The 21,183-nt window shown below is 34.4% G+C and overlaps 1 protein-coding gene across 1 annotated transcript in view; it reads right to left on the bottom strand.

Moving 5' to 3' along the window:
• Positions 1-4,258: 4,258 nt before the first annotated feature.
• LOC138316651 (short transient receptor potential channel 4-associated protein-like) overlaps positions 4,259-21,183 on the bottom strand; it is a 33,742-nt gene continuing 16,817 nt past the window's right edge. The window contains exons 8-15 of the mRNA XM_069258326.1: positions 20,907-20,985; positions 19,302-19,392; positions 18,518-18,658; positions 17,460-17,571; positions 16,538-16,647; positions 15,607-15,755; positions 11,450-11,516; positions 4,259-11,030 (exon numbers count right to left, since the gene is read on the bottom strand). Coding sequence (XP_069114427.1) covers positions 10,908-11,030; positions 11,450-11,516; positions 15,607-15,755; positions 16,538-16,647; positions 17,460-17,571; positions 18,518-18,658; positions 19,302-19,392; positions 20,907-20,985 — 872 coding nt within the window. The 3' untranslated portion in view covers positions 4,259-10,907. The remainder of the gene's footprint in view (positions 11,031-11,449; positions 11,517-15,606; positions 15,756-16,537; positions 16,648-17,459; positions 17,572-18,517; positions 18,659-19,301; positions 19,393-20,906; positions 20,986-21,183) is intronic.

Here is a 21,183-nt window from a genome sequence, read left to right as displayed (position 1 = left end):
TTTCGTCTCTATACATTACATGTATTTTCACATCTTAGGTAACCTGAGACCAAGCATGCAATTTTGCAGAAACCTTTGATAACCAAAGGTCAATCAAAATTGTGAGTTATGTGGTCCCTAACTCTAGGGGCTTGTGAGGGTGGGCCCAAAAAGGTCAAAATGGAGAAAAAAAATCAAATGTTCTCCTGGAGTCCCAGAAACTGTAGAATCAAGTATACTGCTTAGATGTATTACTATGCATAGATTGATTCTTACTGAAATCCTGGGGACACATCAGGGTTAAGGTCTTTAGGCGCGTAGGCATTGGTTGTGCTGGCTTTTCCTTTTAAGATGAGGTTATAATCTGTTGTTAACCTTGAAAAAATTTCAACAAATTCTGTGCATTTATTTTCAAGAAATTATTAATTATCCTAGGATCAAGATTTTAGATTACTTTTGGCAAGGATAAAGAGTAAAATGGTAACTCTAGTATTTTTTGTGTGAGTTAACACTAATAGAAAATGGGTAGTTCATTACCTTTATGTTCAAAAATACATATTTAACAAAAAATTAAAGGGACAATTCGCTCAGGCTAATTCTTTTACATAACCAAGAAGCAAAATATGGCATAAATGTATTGTTCTACATTTCTTATGAAACATATAACATAAAATATTGACAAATTCCATGTCATTGTTTAGTATTTCAATTAATATCGTTGAAATATCAAATCGTTGATCAATACAATTAAGTAGTTACAATATGGCCGCTGTACCCATACATGAGCCAAAGTCACGCATGTTAAGCAAATAAACTACATAACCACTGAGAAGGTGATGAAATGGTTTTTAGGCAAGATAATTCACCTAATAAGGTAAACACACTACTGTCAGAGCGATTTGAGCAGTTCTAGCTAGACAAAAATTGCATTACTCTACGAGCAAGGGACAGGGTTCGGCATACAAGAAGTTCGACCACAATGTGTAAAGGCGGACAGCGAGCGAGTTTGAACATCTACACACATGTCACAACCATGGGCTTTTCAGGCATATCACAGTAAAACCGACTGATCTAATTTCCATTAGAACTGGTTTTATCTGATATATATACAAATTTTAATGTTCTCTTAGACTGAATTGTCCCTTTAAACAAAATATCAATAATTGAAAAAATGTCCAAATGCATGAACGAACAATAGTGATGAAAATTCATGTCACTTGATTGTATATTTGTACCAAGACACAATGCTATAGTTTTATTGTACCAAGACACTGCTATAGTTTTATTGTATGTACCAAGACACAATGCAATTGTACCAAGACACAATGCTATTGTACCAAGACACAATGCTATAGTTTTATTGTACCAAGACACAATGCTATTATAGTTTTCTTTTTGATGTGTATGGTGCTTTACCTTTGCTGATCAGTATGTTTTGTGTGGTTTCTGTTTCAATATACAATCAATGTGTGTGTGAAGTAATGTTTTACAGATTTTCCAATCTGTATACCAGTAATTGATAATGTTATTAAATGTTATTGCTACTTTTTGTTTGTTCTCATTGTTTATTAGATCACCAGGTTCAAAGAACCAAGCTGAGCTTATGCCATAATGTAGCATCCGTTGTCGCACATCCACAGTAAATTACGTCTTTTTCCAAAGGTCGCCAATTAGAATTAAACCTTTTGACTTTTAGCATCACAATGACTGAGGATTAAAGGTTCCAACGGTTGGGCTGACCTCAAGGGACACAGTTAGTATAAATGTTTTGTTCTTCGATGTTAAACAAAAATTGAAAGACCAGTTTATACAGCACTGGTTATACTACTTTTAAACACAATTTTGGTTTAGAAGATTACTTGACACGACTGAAAAATAAAGATTCAAAAACTTTATGTAAATTTAGAACTTCCAATATGAAACTACTGGTAGAAACCGGAAGATAGAGAGGGTTGTAATGATAGAATATGTACCGATACATTGTGTAATAATGGTTAAGGAGAGTTTTTAGGTCATCTGACCTGAAGGGTCAGGATGATCTATTGTCATCATGCACCGTCTGCTGTCCGCCGTCCGCCGTGCGTAAATTTTTCATTCAAATGGCTTCTTCTCAATAACCGAAAGGCACAGGGTACTGATATTTGGCCTGCATGCTGGGATGAAGGGCTACCAAGTTTATTCAAATGAATGACCTTGACTTTCATTCAAGGTCACAGTGGTCAAATAGGCTAAAAATCCTTTAAACAACTTCTTGTGAATAACTAAAAGGCCTAGAGACCTGATATTGGGCCCGTGACATGCTTTGATGAAGGGCTACCAAGTTTGGTCAAATGAATGACCTTTAATTCAATGTCAGTGGTCAAAAAGGCTAAAATCTTTAAACAACTCCTTCTCAAGAACCAGAAGACCCAGGGTACTGATATTGGGCATGTAGCATACTGGGATGAGGGGCTAACAAGTTTGTTCAAATGAATGACCTTGACCTTCATTCAAGGTCACAGGGGTCAAATAGGCAAACATTTTTAAATAACTTCTTCTCAAGAACCGAAAGGCCCAGGATACTCGTATTGGGCTGCAGCCCAATACGGGGATGAAGGGATTCCAAGTTTGTTCAAATAAATGACCCTGACCTTCATTCAAGGTCACAGGGGTCAAATAGGCTAAAAATCCTTTGAATAACTTCTTGTGAATAACTAATAGGCCTAATGACCTGATATTGGGCCCGTGACATGCTTGGATGAAGGGTTTTCAAGTTTGTTCAAATGAATGACCTTGGTCTTCATTCAAGGTCAGTGGTCAAAAAGGCTAAAATCTTTAAACAACTTCTTCTCAAGAACCAAAATGCCAAGGATACTCATATTGGGCCTGCAGCATGCTGGGATGAAGGGCTTCCAAGTTTGTTTAAATGAATGACCTTGACCTTCAGTCAAGGTCAAAGGGTTCAAATAGGCTAAAATCTTGAAACGACTTCTTCTCAAGAACCAAAAGGCCCTAGATATTGATATTGGGCATGTAACATGCTGAGATGAAGGGGTACCAAGTTTGTTCAAATGAATGACCTTGACCTTTATTCAAATAGGCTAAAATCTTTTAAAGACTTCTTCTCAAGAATTGAAAGGCCCAGGATACTCAAATTTGGCCTTCAGCATGCTTTGATGAAAGGCTACCAAGTTCGTTCAAATTATTGACCTAGACTGTCATTCAAGGTCACAGGGGTCAAATCGGTTAGAATTTTTAAACAACTTCTTGACATTGTATTCTAAGAACTCTTCAGTAGTTGTTAGTGTGGTTAATTTAACCACTGTGATCTTAAAAGTAGGTCAAGGTCATTCAAGTAAACAATCTTTGAAGTGTTTTATCTAGCATGATGCAGGCCAAATATCTAAGCACTTTCATTTATTAAGAAAATTTACGATTACTGGTAATTATTATTGAACAAAAAATAGGAGTAAACCTTCATCCTAGCATACCACTTAGGTATTGGCAAAAATGTCTACTGATTTGAGCTTACATTATCATATTTGACCATTTTGACATTGATTGAAGGTCAAGGCGATTCATTTGAACAAACTTGGCAGCCCTCAATCCCACCCTCAGAAACCAGAGTCTAAACTCCACTACACTCCAGGGTCACACGGCAGGAATCAACATTTTATGTCTAAATATATCAAACAAGAGACCCTGATGGCCTGTATTGCTCAACTAGTTTATTTAGTAATTATCACAAAAATTTTATTTAAACTAATGCAAAAAGTAAAGCTGACCCCTTTTGACCCAACCACTCAGGATCTTTGGGGGTCAGCCCCACCATTTGAAAAATTTTGAATTTCCATCACAAGGATGTGCTTCAACCAGCATGCTTTAGGGCAAATATTGAGAAGTTTTATATCATCTTGGACCTCTCAATGATTCACATTTCACATATGAAGTTCTGATGAAGTAAAGGAAAATATTTATTACAATACACCAAGGGCGTAAACCATCTCCTTGCAATAGTCGCAAGGATAATGAGCGAAAGTACTAAGTACACCTGTTGCCAAGGATGATTCCATACAAGAAATTAAGGTCAGGAAGTAGTTAGCGAGCACTTCATGTCTAACAGGCATATTTCTAGTTTATTTTTTTTTTAATTTATTTATATATTTATTTTTTGCAAAAGTTTCACTTTTTACTTGTCAAAGGCTTGCTTCACAAAATCTATGATCATAAAAGATCCAACATATTTTATTATTAAAGTAACAAAAGCAACAGTAGTATTCCAAAGAAAACAGTGACTTCATTCATGTTTAAAATTTTTCTTTTAATGTTTTTTACTATACATTTAATTTTGTTTTTATTTATATACAGTGTATAATAAATTACGAATTATCTTCTAGTATCTTACATGTTGGCCCGTAAACTTTCAGACTTTCTCTCATCCCAGATTCTATTGGTTACACACACAAATGCTATTCTCAATCATACATGACACTAATGATAAAACTAACAATCTAAGTTTAACAGGAAATCATACAATTTTCCTGGTCAAAAATGTATTAAATATGACCACATAAAGATGAAAAATGAAAATGGTAAAATGATGCAACACCAGAGTTTTGGTGAAATATACAAGATCAAACTTGCAGTATATATACACACACATACAATTAAAGAGGTAACAAACTCTCAATTTAGACGTTTGTTAATTCCAAACACCTGACAATGAAAACACAAAACTTTTTAATAAAGCACTGTTATTAGGAGAGAGCAATCATCTGACAGATGTGTAGTTTTATTTTAGAGGTAGAGGTTCTATCTACACGACACAAGTTTCAACACCTGATTATTATCTACAGAAAAATATTGTACTGTAGACATAATTAGTGTACAGTGGTGCATTTCAATAATGGAATTTTGATGTTGTTCACGTAAATATGAACTTATACAGCCATATCATTTGTTATGGGAATTAATTGTATATACAGGTACAAAGAAAATGACTACTGATTCAGTAATATGCCGCTTCAGAAATAAAAGCAATAAAAAAATTACAACAGTTAAGTGTCCCTTTAAAGTTTAAACAAAAATCAGAGATAGGGTTCACATGTCACTGGCATGCCCTCTCCTCGGTCTGTTGAAATAATAACTTAACTTTAAAAGTCAAATGTTGATACTGTTATCATAGAATTAACACAGAATAAGACTTGCTCTTTTAATTTATGTTACGTACAAGACAAAATACTAAAAAAGATTTGAGTCGAGCTTCAGAACTTGGGGTATGCATCAAAAGTTGAGTTCCTTTCTGCTGAAAGTCATCTAATGTATAAAAGAATTTAAGATTATTCACTTAACAAATTTGATAGAAATCTTATCCTGAATGCCTTAGTTTATAAATATATAAATATTTCATCATCACAGATTATAAAATGCATTTTAATTTTATATTATCTTTGAAGTTTTAAATCCCTTTGTGACATCACTATAATTGTGTAATTATGTTGAACTTATATTATTTGAGGTTTATCAACATGTAACAACTAAGCACAGACTGGCTTACTATAAAACCTTCCATCCGTCATACTATCACTCTGACCCAGACTTACCATAATAGCAAAAACACCATTTCAATCAAGTAATACAAAATAGGTGAGCAAGTGTTTTCAATACTCTAGTACACACATTCAAATTCCATACATTTACAAAATCATGTAGGTACACATATATTTCTCTCTTTTTTTTTCTTTTTTTTAACTTTCACATCTATGCATAAAAGTGATATATATATATATTTATCTATCAATATTTCTTTTTTTTAATTGTCCTTCACTTCTAGTTAACACATAAAAATAAGCCTTTAAGTCAGGTCTATTCTTTTAAAAATATCTACCGAACCTCTAAAATGTATTGCTCTTTTCATTCAACTTGGATTTCATTCCTACTTTTGTGTAGTTCATCAAATCAATTATATTACCTAGAGTACTGCGCAGTGGGTAATTCATTCCACGGAATCATAAGGAGTAAAAAGTTCTAACACATGCAAATGCATACGTAAACAATAGCATTATTTTTTGTTATTTATATATTTATCTTAACCATGTATTAGACAAGCTGTTAAGCTCAACATGTAATAATCAAGTTTAAATAAAGTCTATTATCATTATTCTTATTATGATGTTCCATGACTTCATTGGAAAATTTTCAAAGTTATTCTTCATTCAAAATAGGTTCTAGCATTTTATCCTTTTGGCAATCAAACCATATTTTAACTAAAGACTTCCAGATTTGAAGTCTTGTTTCCCAACTTTGTTTGGATTATGAATAAATAAACTCAATTCCATTTATAAGCACTAGTTGAAGATTTCCATTTAAATCTCACAATTATCCTGAGGTCTACACAGTTTCTTTATGTGTAATTCCTATACGATAATTATAAGCTTGAGCAATGTTTTTTGACAGGTCATTGAAATTATGATATTTGTGAATCTAGATGTCAGAAAAATACATGTTCAATCATTATTAAAAGGCAATTAATGAAAAGAAAAGCATATTACATCAATTTCAAATGAGGTTGGTAATCTGCATTCAAAACTACACATATAAGGAATAGAATAAATTATAATTAATCAAAAACTTTCACCTTTAGCAACTGAAGTTGGAGCATGCAAAAAATACACAAAAATGTACACCACTGACAAAGCATGCTAAACCAAGTTCTGTAACATTGAAATCATTTGCGATTTGAAAATTTTCACTTACTTCCCTTTCATTAAATCTCTGCAAGTAATATCCCTGCATGAACTTATGAACTATAGTGCAAACCTTGACTTGACATACAAGTATTTTCATGTTTACACTATACCTCTGGCCATTTTTTTACAAAAAGAAACACCCACTACGAATTTGCATGTTGCACTCCGAAACAAATTACCAACATCTAAAGGAAATTTATGTTCAAAGGGACACAACTCATCCCCTTAAAATGCCCTAGGATGTAATCTCTGGTAAATAATCTGCTATATGTATATCATTGTGATATTGCAATAATAAATAAACTGGATTTACTTTTCTAATATTTGATTGACCAGCATTTGTACTGAATGATGTTCACTTCAGTAACTCCTAAATTTTTTCCCTAAAAAATCAAATTTTCAACAAATACTCAAGTGTTATATCAATATCAGAACAATTAACTCACAAAATCACAAAATTCTAATTACATTTTAAAGTGAATTGTAACCTTTCAAAATGTATACTTTCCATATGGTATGACATGAAATTTGTGTCTTAAAAGTATATTCTGTTCTGGAAATAAGCCTGCAACGAATCAAGCCATGCTAATTTACATACACCTATATTTGGAGCACCATTGCTACATAAATTAAATGCAGCAGCAATTGATAATGGCATACGTAATCCATTGAAATCTAAAAATTACATTCAAATATTACAAGAAACTGACACATTGTTTTATTAGACTTTAAAAATCATAATTCATCAATAATAACATTAGAGAATACTACCTAAAATGAAATTGTTAATTGGCCTGGCCTACCCATATTCTCATAAAGTTTTGAAATAAGTCCAAAACTTACAATGACAACTTTTAAGAAAAAAATTGTCATTGTAAGTTTTTCTTAAAAGTTTTTCGCAGTCACCTTAAAAGTGGTTAAGGGGCCATAATGGTCATCACTATAATGGTTTGATGCAGTATATCATGACCCCTATATATATAAGCTAGATATCAGCTAGGACTATATATATTTAGCTAGCATTCTGCATGTTCAAATCCAATTTCAATAGGACTTAAGTCAGTAGTTAGACTAAGAAAACCTAAGACTTATCTATCTCTCATAAATTTATCTTAGCAAATGTTTAAATTGAGGAAAGGATTTCTCAAAATTACAGTCCGATCCTTTTCACCACCATTCAAGCCCTTGGGGGTGTATTTTTCCCTTTTGCCACATCATATGAACAATTTGCAATATGCATGTACAGTCGGGTAATAAAATTCACACTTTTTGTAAAAAAAACCTCAAGACTTTTCTGCCTACGAGTCACAATTGATCAAACCGTAGCTGGAGTTAAAAACAATTCAATTGTCAATTATTGATTTAATCTTTTTAAGCCCCAACCTCAGGCTCCTGGGTGTGGGCAAATAATTCACAATCTTGGTTGACCATTGGCAGAAAGGTTTCTGGAAAACTTCATTGAATTTGGTTCAGTGGATTTGGAGAAGTCGAAAACGAAAATTATTTGCAGACATGCATGCACAAGAAACGACTTACAAATGCAGACGAAAGGCTATAAGATTGGGTCATCCTTGTGTCATTAACATTCTATCCTTGTTATATCCAGAATTACCATAACCAGTTAATAAACTTAATAAAAAACCCGAAATTACACAAGTTTATTCCTTTGTACTGAGACAATACAGTTCACAATATTTCCACATTAGTATTTTTCAACGGTCCGTTCTGAACACTTGTTAATATATTTTCTCCTCATATCACAAATTTAGCCTAAACATAAGCTCTTCTTCCATTACAATTCCTAATTGTTCTCTTCTCTTATTCACATGGACAGTTACTGTCATATTGTTAATAAGGCATTTCATAGGATGAGATCAAAGATTGGTAATGCACAAACATATTCGAACATTTTAAGAAATAACTGATTAGTAATTTCAGTTTTCATACAAAATGTAAACCATTCTGATTTCACAAGTACATATACATGTATTCCAATTTGTTATTATAACTTCCAACATGACATTCGTGTGACTTTTCACACAAAAGTCATGTTGGAAGTTATAATAACAAATTAATTCACAAGAAAATCATCCAGAGTGCATCTTTTTTTGTAAAAATAAATAGAAGTGGATTTTAATTAAAACCTTACTCTCCTCCTGAAATAATACGAAAATAAATAATATATGAAATATAATTGATGACACATGTCAGCTGCTAGAGCAGACAAAAAGGGAAATAATGAAAACCTACAAGATATGGTGGTTATTTTTTTTTATCATAAATAAAGTTATATTTTCATTACAATATTACATTTTTGTGTGTTAATCAAAATTCTCCTAGAACTGCACAAACTTCCAATATAAAACCTGCCATTCATAGCTAATAAATGTGTGAAGTTATATTTATTCTCTGTTCAGCCATTACACAAAATAATATTATAATTCACCAAAAAAAACGCAGAAATCTTATGATCCAAGCATACATGTTTGGATATTTATTTGAAACCTACATCTACCTTTTCCATAGTAAATTTTGCATGCATAAATATCGAAATTTCAATTAAGATAAATTCACACCTATAAAGTGAAACTCAACATTAGAAAAGCATATGTATATTGGATATTAAGCAAGTTTTGCCAAACATGCATTTACTTTAGCATTGTATGAAGAGTATGATATTCAGACAACATATATAGAAAACACTTGAAAAAGACTTGTATCTTGAACTCCAAAAAATGGTGAACAATGTAGATTTAAAGGTAAATGTAATTCATCTATAAAAGATTGTTTAGATTTACTGATAGTGAATGAACAGTAAATTTCTGAAATTTGAAACCTTATGTGCCTATTTCAGTATAAATCACAAGAGATCTAATCTTTCTAAAAGTAAAGTGTAGCGAATTGGCCTATAATTTTAATGTTCTAATTAGACTGAAAAGGCACAAGGATATGTTAACTGTAATCACTAGATGACAATGAAAATGAATTACTATGGTACCTTAAAGGCGTTTCTTTACCAAATCAACATTTAGCAAATATCCATTATCAAAATTCTTTATTTTGAAATAAATGTACAGAAGAGCATTTTATTTTAACTTAGTTAGCAATTCACTGTTCATAATTGTCATAGCGAAAGTGTTTTATATTTTTAAAGTCTTTAGTTTTATGATCTTTTTATAGATATCAAACACAAATATAATGTTACTGATTACGTTGTAATAATCTAATTTTAGACAGAAATATTCTGAGGAATTAACTTAAGATTATTGTTGGCTTCACCAAACACAATCTTTTTAATAATATACAATTAAAATTTACCCAAAATTGCTTGTCACTCTCCATACAATCAATATTAAAACAACATCCATACATTACACTCATATAACAAATATTTCCCTCACACTAGTATATGCACTGAAAGTCTGAAATAACATTAATTTGGAGACTCGTACCTCAAACATTTCTATGACATTTAAAGTTTTTACAATTTGTTTGCTGATCAAAAATAATCTGTCCAGCAAAATCTTGTTCAACGACAAATGGTGATACACATTCATGAAAACACTGACTATGTATAAATTTAACACCCATAAATGATTTATATCATCAAGATGATATCGGAACACATCAGGTCAACACGTTACCCAAGGTGTTGGTGTCCCTCGAGCTCAGTCAAAATCTCACCAACTGCAACAACAGTCTCCTTGTCATAGGAGGTAAAATTGAGAGCTAAGAATGGTGTACGTAAATAATTCTGTGTAAAGTGCTGAAGTAGTCCAGTCAAAGTCACACTTCCTCGCCAGAACAGCAGTTCAAAACAGTTGCCTACCGTCAGGTCCAGCTTGTGAAGCCATAACAGATCCAATGTGAAATTGTCTCACTCACACGACCTGTACAATTGAACTGCGGTCATGAAATTTCAATGAAAGACGTCTCATTCAAATGTGCATGATTTGTCAAAGCATATATTCCAAGACTTGGCACAACCAACCACAATGGCCTGTCTCATGCTAGCAAGTCTGCCCTAATAGGACAGCATAATGAAATCAATTGCGGAGCACAGCATGCTATGAAGACAGTCAACTTAATTAGACACTATGATCAACAGTTGTAAAAACTGACACTTTGTAGCAACTGCTGAACAGCTCAGCTTGTAGGCCAAGGCCTATTTTGAGTGTGTGAATGGAAGATGATGGGCTCTCAATTTGGCCGATCACACGGCATTGGAGACACATAGTGAAGGATTCCTGCCTTATCGTCTTTATCATCACATACTAACACCGACACTGTCTGCTTCCAGTACTCAAAGCTGATCCGCGAACTCTGCAAAAACAACCATGTTGATAGGTTAACATAGCAATGTTGTTACATTTACTTGTATTTCTAGCGATGAATCATTGTTTTTTTTTTTTGTTTTTTTTTTTTCTAAAGATAATAAATATGAACGCTACTAGTTTTATTGTTTTTTTTCAAAACAGCATATGAAATGGTAATTTATTCAAAAGTTTTGTGTGCTAAAGTTATTGCTGACATGGCTTTTGTAAAATATTTTTTTGTTTTTGAAAAATATTAATTATATCTCATCCTCACTTTACACACAGTAAGTTAAGGAAATACAAGAAATGTATCCCCCATCCACACACAATAAATAAACGAAATACAAGAAATGTATCCCATCTACACACAATAGATAAACGAAATACAAGAAATGTATCCCTCCATCCACAGACTATAAAACCTACCTTCTCAAGAGCACTACAATCTTTGTCTTTATGGAGGTAGTGGTCTTGCCAAAAGGTCAAGAGGTCCCTGGAAAGATACCATCTAGATACAGCTATCCTCAATTATAATCAACTCAACAACAGAAACACAGATATTGAAAGATTTTTGAAACATTTTGTGCTTCTGTTCTCTTTTTTAATTCTTTGTTGCCTTCAAACCTGCTATTAAAAGGAACAAGAGGCCCATGGGCCTTAACGGTCATCTGACTATTAGTACAATACAACATAGTCGTTTAAAGATTTTAGCCTATTTGACCTCTGTGACCTTGATTGAAGGTCAAGGTAATTCATTTGAACAAACTTGGTAGCCCTTCATCCCAGCATGCTACCAGCATGCCACATGCTCAATATCAGTACCCTGGGCCTTCTGGTTCTTGAGAAGACGTCATTTAAAGATTTTAGTCTATTTGCCGCCCGTGACCTTAAATGAAGATCAAGGTCATTCATTTGAATAAACTTGATAGCCCTTCATCCCAGCATCCTACATGCCCAATATCAGTACCCTGGGCCTTCTGGTTCTTAAGAAGAAGCCATTTAAAGATTTTAGCCTATTTGACCCCTGTGACCTTGAATGAAGATCAAGGTCATTCATTTGAACAAACTTGGTAGCCCTTTATCCCAGCATGCCACAGGCCTAATATCAGGTCTCTAGGCCTCTTCGTTATTCACAAGAATTTGTTTAAATGATTTTAGCCTATTTGACCCCTGTGACCTTGAATGAAGGTCAAGGTCATTTATTTGAACAAAGTTGGTAGCCCTTCATCCCAGCATCCTACAGGGCAAATATCAGTACCCTGGGCCTTCTGGTTCTTGAGAAGAAGTCATTTAAATATTTTAGCCTTTTTGACCCCCGTGACCTTGAATGAACGTTAAGGTCATTCATTGAACAAACTTGGTAGCCCTTCATCCAAGCATGTCACAGGCCCAATATCAGTACCCTGGGCCTTCTGGTTCTTGAGAAGAAGTCGTTTAAAGATTTTAGCCTATTTGACCCTCGTGACCTTGAATGAAGGTCAAGGTCATTTATTTGAACAAACTTGGTAGCCCTTCATCCCAGCATGCCACAGGCCTAATATCAGGTCTCTAGGCCTCTTAGTTATTCACAAGAAGTTGTTTAAAGGATTTTAGCCTATTTGACCTCTGTGACCTTGAATGAAGGTCAAGGTCATTTATTTGAACAAACTTGGTAGACCTTCATCCCAGCATCCTACAGGCCAAATATCAGTACCCTGGGCCTTCTGGTTCTTGAGAAGAAATTGTTTAAATATTTTAGCCTTTTTGACCCTCGTGACCTTGAATGAAGGTCAAGGTCATTTATTTGAACAAACTTGGTAGCCCTTCATCCCAGCATGCCACAGGCCTAATATCAGGTCTCTAGGCCTCTTAGTTATTCACAAGAAGTTGTTTAAAGGATTTTAGCCTATTTGACCTCTGTGACCTTGAATGAAGGTCAAGGTCATTTATTTGAACAAACTTGGTAGCCCTTCATCCCAGCATGCCACAGGCCTAATATCAGGTCTCTAGGCCTCTTAGTTATTCACAAGAAGTTGTTTAAAGGATTTTAGCCTATTTGACCTCTGTGACCTTGAATGAAGGTCAAGGTCATTTATTTGAACAAACTTGGTAGACCTTCATCCCAGCATCCTACAGGCCAAATATCAGTACCCTGGGCCTTCTGGTTCTTGAGAAGAAATTGTTTAAATATTTTAGCCTTTTTGACCCTCGTGACCTTGAATGAAGGTCAAGGTCATTTATTTGAACAAACTTGGTAGCCCTTCATCCCAGCATCCTACAGGCCAAATATCAGTACCCTGGGCCTTCTGGTTCTTGAGAAGAAGTTGTTTAAAGATTTTAGCCTTTTTGACCCCTGTGACCTTGAATGAAGGTCAAGGTCATTCATTTGAACAAACTTGGTAGCCCTTCATCCCAGCATGCCACTGGCCCAATATCAGGTCTCAAGGCCTCTTAGTTATTAACAAGAAGTTGTTTAAAGGATTTAGCCTATTTGACCCATGTGACCTTGAATGAAGGTCAAGGTCATTTATTTGAACAAACTTGGTAGACCTTCATCCCAGCATCCTACAGGCCAAATATCAGTACCCTGGGCCTTCTGGTTCTTGAGAAGAAGTTGTTTAAAGATTTTAGCCTTTTTGACCCTCGTGACCTTGAATGAAGGTCAAGGTCATTTATTTGAACAAACTTGGTAGCCCTTCATCCCAGCATGCCACAGGCCTAATATCAGGTATCTAGGCCTCTTAGTTATTCACAAGAAGTTGTTTAAAGGATTTTAGCCTATTTGACCCCTGTGACCTTGAATGAAGGTCAAGGTCATTTATTTGAACAAACTTGGTAGCCCTTCATCCCAGCATCCTACAGGCCAAATATCAGTACCCTGGGCCTTCTGGTTCTTGAGAAGAAGTTGTTTAAAGATTTTAGCCTTTTTGACCCTCGTGACCTTGAATGAAGGTCAAGGTCATTTATTTGAACAAACTTGGTAGCCCTTCATCCCAGCATGCCACAGGCCTAATATCAGGTCTCTAGGCCTCTTAGTTATTCACAAGAAGTTGTTTAAAGGATTTTAGCCTATTTGACTCCTGTGACCTTGAATGAAGGTCAAGGTCATTTATTTGAACAAACTTGGTAGCCCTTCATCCCAGCATCCTACAGGCCAAATATCAGTACCCTGGGCCTTCTGGTTCTTGAGAAGAAGTTGTTTAAAGATTTTAGCCTTTTTGACCCCTGTGACCTTGAATGAAGGTCAAGGTCATTTATTTGAACAAACTTGGTAGCCCTTCATCCCAGCATGCCACAGGCCTAATATCAGGTCTCTAGGCCTCTGAGTTATTCACAAGAAGTTGTTTAAAGGATTTTAGCCTATTTGACCCCTGTGACCTTGAATGAAGGTCAAGGTCATTTATTTGAACAAACTTGGTAGCCCTTCATCCCAGCATCCTACAGGCCAAATATCAGTACCCTGGGCCTTCTGCTTCTTGAGAAGAAGTTGTTTAAAGATTTTAGCCTTTTTGACCCTCGTGACCTTGAATGAAGGTCAAGGTCATTTATTTGAACAAACTTGGTAGCCCTTCATCCCAGCATGCCACAGGCCTAATATCAGGTCTCTAGGCCTCTTAGTTATTCACAAGAAGTTGTTTAAAGGATTTTAGCCTATTTGACCCCTGTGACCTTGAATGAAGGTCAAGGTCATTTATTTGAACAAACTTGGTAGCCCTTCATCCCAGCATCCTACAGGGCAAATATCAGTACCCTGGGCCTTCTGGTTCTTGAGAAGAAGTTGTTTAAAGATTTTTGCCTTTTTGACCCCTGTGACCTTGAATGAAGGTCAAGGTCATTCATTTGAACAAACTTGGTAGCCCTCCATCCCAGCAACCTACAGGCCAAATATGAGTACCCTGGGCCTTCCGGTTATTGAGAAGAAGTCGTTTGAATAAAAAGTTTACGCACGGCGCACGGCGGACGGCGGACGGCGGACGGCGGACGGCGCACGGCGCACGACGACGGACGGTGCATGATGACAATAGGTCATCCTGACCCTTCGGGTCAGATGACCTAAAAATGCAAATGAAAATGAAATGTTTTTTTTCTTGCACTATCGGTACTTTAACAAAAAATAACATCACATTTCAAACTGCTTATAAATCTGAGTTCAACTGAATAAGTAATAGTTAACAAGGTTATTTAACCAATGATGATCAATGGTTGATATAAAGGTCCCATATATTATGACAATGGTCGATATAAAGGTCTCATATATTATGACAATGGTCGATATAAAGGTCTCATATATTATGACAATGGTTGATATAAAGGTCCCATATATTATGACAATGGTCGATATAAAGGTCTCATATATTATGACAATGGTTGATATAAAGGTCCCATGTATTATGACAATGGTCGATATAAAGGTCCCATATATCATGACAATGGTCGATATAAAGGTCCCATATATCATGACAATGGTTGATATAAAGGTCCCATATATCATGACAATAGTCAATATAAAGGTCCCATATATTATGACAATGGTTGATATAAAGGTCCCATATATTATGACAATGGTTGATATAAAGACGTAAGAAAAAGATTTGTCAGCATACCTGAAGTTGCGTAAGAGATTAGCCGATCCACTAACGTCCATCAGATCCTCCTTTTCGTCTCTTAGGGCCTGTAGATACTTAGGGAGCTGACCCTTACGGTTAGCAAACATCAGAAAAACCAAGGTGGTGTTCAGGCAACTCACGTTTTCCTATCAACAAAAAAAATGTTATCAACTGTCTGCAATGATTCTGCAAACATAACAAGAGAGACTGCTCGAGGATGGAAGGTCTTTGCTAAAGTGTTTGTTAATTAACTTATTCAGCCCTGGACAAGGGCTGAAACACTTCATTATTAGGATTTTTGGAGGTGAATGAGTCAATAACTTAAGAGCAAACAAACATTCTTTCTCCTGGGACTACACTGCAATGAGACATACTATTCTCCACTTACATTATGGTGCAACAGTTCTTTTCCTTTTATGAAGAAAAGGGTAAATGTAATGATTCATTTTGTATGCCGGTACTGACCAATAAAAACCTAACTATTAGTATAGTCTACATTTACAAATACAACACTATTCCAAGTCACATTTTGTATCTAGATCTCTTGCCCTACCAGTGTCAAGATTATATATAAGAGCAGTGTAAAAGAACGAAAAAAGGGGAAAATACAATATGCATTATTTTATTAAAGAATATCATACCCATTTTTTAATATGATAATTACAGTATTCAGAGGTACATCACCAATCCATTTAAAAGAATTGCACAGCTTAAAATTATTCGCTGACTTACTTGTATGAGTATGTATACATATTCACTGATTTACCTTTGCAAGTATATATACCTATTCGCTGACTTACCTGTGTAAGTATATACCTATTCACTGACTTACCTGTGTAAGTATATACATATTCGCTGACTTAACTGTGTAAGTATATACCTATTCGCTGACTTACCTGTGTAAGTATATACATATTCACTGACTTACCTGTGTAAGATTCTCTACATTGATTATCTTGATGAGTTTGTAGAGGTAGTCTAGTTGTTTACTGAAGTCTCCAATATACATAAGTAATTTGTTGTCCTTTTTGGCATATTCTGAAAACAAAAACATATAATTCACACATTTCTTTGTTTATTCTACCTGTGCACCCGTAACACATCACACATGTTAATTCTACAAAAACCTGCCAATTAATACAAATTGTTGTTTATCTCTGTTAATTCTACACAAACCTGCCAATTAATACAAATTGTTGTTTATCTCTGTTAATTCTACACAAACCTGCCAATTAATACAAATTGTTGTTTATCTCTGTTAATTCTACACAAACCTGCCAATTAATACAAATTGTTGTTTATCTCTGTTAATTCTACACAAACCTGCCAATTAATACAAATTGTCGTTTATCTCTGTTAATTCTACACAAACCTGCCAATTAATACAAATTGTTGTTTATCTCTGTTAATTCTACACAAACCTGCCAATTAATACAAATTATCTTTTATCTCTGTTAATTCTACACAAACCTGCCAATTAATACAAATTGTCGTTTATCTCTGTTAATTCTACACAAACCTGCCAATTAATACAAATTATCTTTTATCTCTGTTAATTCTACACAAACCTGCCAATTGATACAAATTGTTGTTTGTCTCTGTTAATTCTACACAAACCTGCCAATTAATACAAATTGTCGTTTATCTCTGTTAATTCTACACAAACCTGCCAATTAATACATATTGTTGTTTGTCTCTGTTAATTCTACACAAACCTGCCAATTAATACATACAACCATACCACTGTAACTTTTCCTAAGTTTTGATATTACTAAATCATAATTGGCATAACATGCCTGTAGATGTGCCTGTACCTGGTAGCTTATTATCAGTTGTATATGGTCGTGTACCTTTATATGTGGTGTCCTCCTCTGTGAGGTGTTCCAGAGACAATACTAGACTTCTGATAAACATGTTGGAGTCTACTAGGTTCCTATTTACAGTAGTGATGAACTTCTCAAACTGTCAACAAATACATATTTATAGTGATGAACTTCTCAAACTGTCAACAAATACATATTATATAGTGATGAACTTCTCAAACTGTCAACAAATACATATTGATAGTATATACAGACCATACAAAAACTCTGTATAAGACACTCGAGATTAGATCTCTATAAACTTGATAGACCAGCATGTTATCTCTATTTAGAGTGGATGTTTTTCACAATCAATTACATATTTAAACAGCTCATAGAATTTGAAGGTTTTGAAAAAAAGGTATAAATGTATAGTAAATCAATATATATATATATATATATATATATATATTTAGATATTCACACAGATTAAGATTCTGTTAGTGGCAGAGATATAATTATTTACATTAGAAAGGATGAATTGATTCTCTTCAATAGATAATTGGATATCACAAGATGTCAATAGTTTAGAAGAGATATGATTCAAATAATTAGCAATGTCAACAATAAAGTGTCTGGAGTCAGTAAAAAGAGGACAGAAGGAAAAATAGTGATCAGCATTTTCACAAGCAGCGCCACAGGAACAAGCAGGGTCATCCTGTTAAATTTGTCATTTAGTTATTTACTTACTATAAATATACCAATTTATGAATATCATAAGCTAATCTTCTTGATGTAATTTTAATCTTATATCTTTAATCAATCTGAGTAAAGCTACACTATGTGTGTAAGTGTGTGTATGTGTGTGAGAGAGGGGTATGTATGTGATTGTTTATATGTATATATTCACTTACATTAATCCTGTAATATTGTCCATCTATGTATGTAAATATGTATTCAATGTAACCTCCGGGACAGGAGAAGACTTATATAGGCTTGCCTGCTGTCAGATCCCTTTAATATTTGTTATTAATAAAATATGTTGAAATGAAATTAAGATTCTGAACATTCGTTTTGCAGGAATCCTGTATTCAGTGTTACAATACCTTTGCCTGTGTTGTAAGGATTTCTTCAAATGTCTTGAAGGCCTCGATGTTGAACTTGATGAGCTCTCCCAGCAGGTCGAAACTGCTCTGTAGGATTTCTTTGTGTCTGATCTCATGTTCCACTATATTACTGGCTACATGCTGTAAATAGGAGTCAACCTCTCAATATGTACATCAATTACACTGAAAAACACCTCAGATTATACTCTATTCCATATTTTGTTCAGTTTAGAAACAGGATGATTTTGAGGATATCAAATTAATGACCAATCTGGTGATTTAACAATGTTTTCAGACAAGCATTGACAAAGCCCACATAGACCAATATCAAAATCTCAAGGTCTGTCAAAATTTATACTTAAACAACAGTCCAATCCTTATAAACGAAAACGGCCCTGGTCATAAACCCTGTCACAGAATACATACAAATACCAGAGATTTGTTTTTGTTGTAAAATCTGTGTATATTTGACCTTTATCATTTACATCAGCATTCCATGATGCAGATATTCCATAAATGCCATTACCATATCTCAATGATTTAGAAGTATTTACCCTTATTTGATCTTTAGGTCAAGGTCACATAGACCTAATAAGAGCAATGCACAATACAAAAGCAAAAGGTTATTCAATAACATTAAGCAATGCACTTCAAATTTGCCTTCTAAAATACCTACAGCCTTTTTTCTTGCAGGAAGATTTCCCGAAGTTAAATATAAACCCAAAATAACAAAGAAATAACAGAAGTTTAAACATTGCAGCATATAGACATTAATTCCACGTACCTGAAGTAGCCCTCTGCGCATTAAGAAGACCTGATCACAGTAAGATGTGTTTCCTCGTAGATAACTCTCCACAGCTCTGGCCAGCCAAAACCTTCAATACGAAATCACACAAGTTTAGTAATCCAAAGCATTCCAAATCTTGGTCTCTCACCTTATATCAGTACATTATATAGTTATATTTTCCTCATTCTATTACCTATTACTCATTTCACTGTACTGTTAACAGTACTTCTTTGTTTACGCAGTCAGTATCATATGATTAGCCGCAAAGTTTCGTATTTTACTCATGGATACAAAAATACTTGCTACGATGTTTTAATGCAGTTAATACTTGGATTAAGATCTGAAATATTATCAAACTATTGTCGTATCAATAGCAATACCGATCAAATTCCCAAACACGACGCAGTGTGAAAATGTGAAAGTATGGCTTCAACCCGGCGCCATTTTCCTACACATGTGCGTAACGATGTTACGAACAACTGCATCAGTGCATGATGTCGGCACGTTGAAGTTAAATCACGATCGTTTGCTCATTTGGCTGAGAAGAATGTACGTAAATTCTTCTGTTTATGAACAAATTTGATATGTAAACGTTTGCAGTGAATTTTAAATAGGGCCTGAGTCTGAACGGCGATCGTCCTTCCGATTCACGTGTTGACTAAGACAGAGATGTAGTTGTGATCGTAAACAATAACCTAATTTGAATATGTTTAAATTCTGGATTAAAGTGACATTGCTTATGATGCTGTTTCTTCGTTTTGATTCATTGGTGAATGTCCGCGTGACTCTTGCAAAAATGTGCGTTTCCCTTTCAGACTTACGTTACAACTGCCCTAGTATTGTTTATATTTTAATTTGTCATAACATTTGATTTAATTTTACTCACACGTCTTCATTATTATTATTGATACTTGAACATCTTGCTATTACCCATCTGTCATATGACAGATACAACAATGACAGGACATTAAAAAATCCAAGATGGCGACCTCATAGATCGATGTTATCAGGCGGGTTGTCCGCAAATAAGACCCCCCACCACTTTTGACCTTTATTTCTTCTCTGGGAGGGGGGTCTTATTTGCGGTGAAATACGGTAATCTGTTTAATGTGACGAATCAATTACACACATATACTTCGTTTAAAGCTCCAGACTATATTCATTTAGCCATTTAGATTTGGATATACCTTACTGAAGATTCACGATCATAACATGTCGGGTCATGAACACATGTGCTTCCAAAACGGAATTAAAAATAGAAATTTTAAGTGAGGTTTTCCTTTTATATTGCATATATACATTGATCATTGACTTAAAGATCCGAGCAATTAATCACAACCCTATCACGACAACATGTTCAAAATGTTACTGCACTCTTTAGCTGGGACCTGCCGGTCGGTGATCAGGTGATCATGACCCAGGCATGGCCATGCCTTGTACCTGCCTATAGTGCGCACCCCAACTTTTGACTTGATAATTTATGAAAAAAAGTGTGCACTATACGCGCAAAAATACGGTATTTGATTTTTCTATAGTATTACTAAATAAATTTAGGGTAATCTCAAGTTAAATCAAACTTCTTGCTTCCCTCAGAAATCTTACGTGGCACAATATTTACCTTGGTTTATGTCTCGAATATTAACAAAGCCTCTACTTCTTTTCTGTTTATTTTGTTGAAATACTGCAAAACAAAAATCAAAGGATATTACAAAGATCACAATGTGACATTGGTGTTAAATATTCTATATAATTATTAACTTTATAGAAGAAATTTTACAATAATATAGCCATTATTATTAACAGTAATTTTTTTCCATATTTGGTCCAAAACAATTGCTAAAATTTAAAAAGGTTAAATCTGAAAGTAAACAGGATATTT

The sequence above is a fragment of the Argopecten irradians genome, chromosome 2 (assembly GCF_041381155.1).
Source record: "Argopecten irradians isolate NY chromosome 2, Ai_NY, whole genome shotgun sequence".
Lineage (NCBI taxonomy): Eukaryota > Metazoa > Mollusca > Bivalvia > Pectinida > Pectinidae > Argopecten > Argopecten irradians.
The sequence above is the reverse complement of the archived record's forward strand: the minus strand, read 5'-3'. Positions and strand labels throughout refer to the sequence as shown.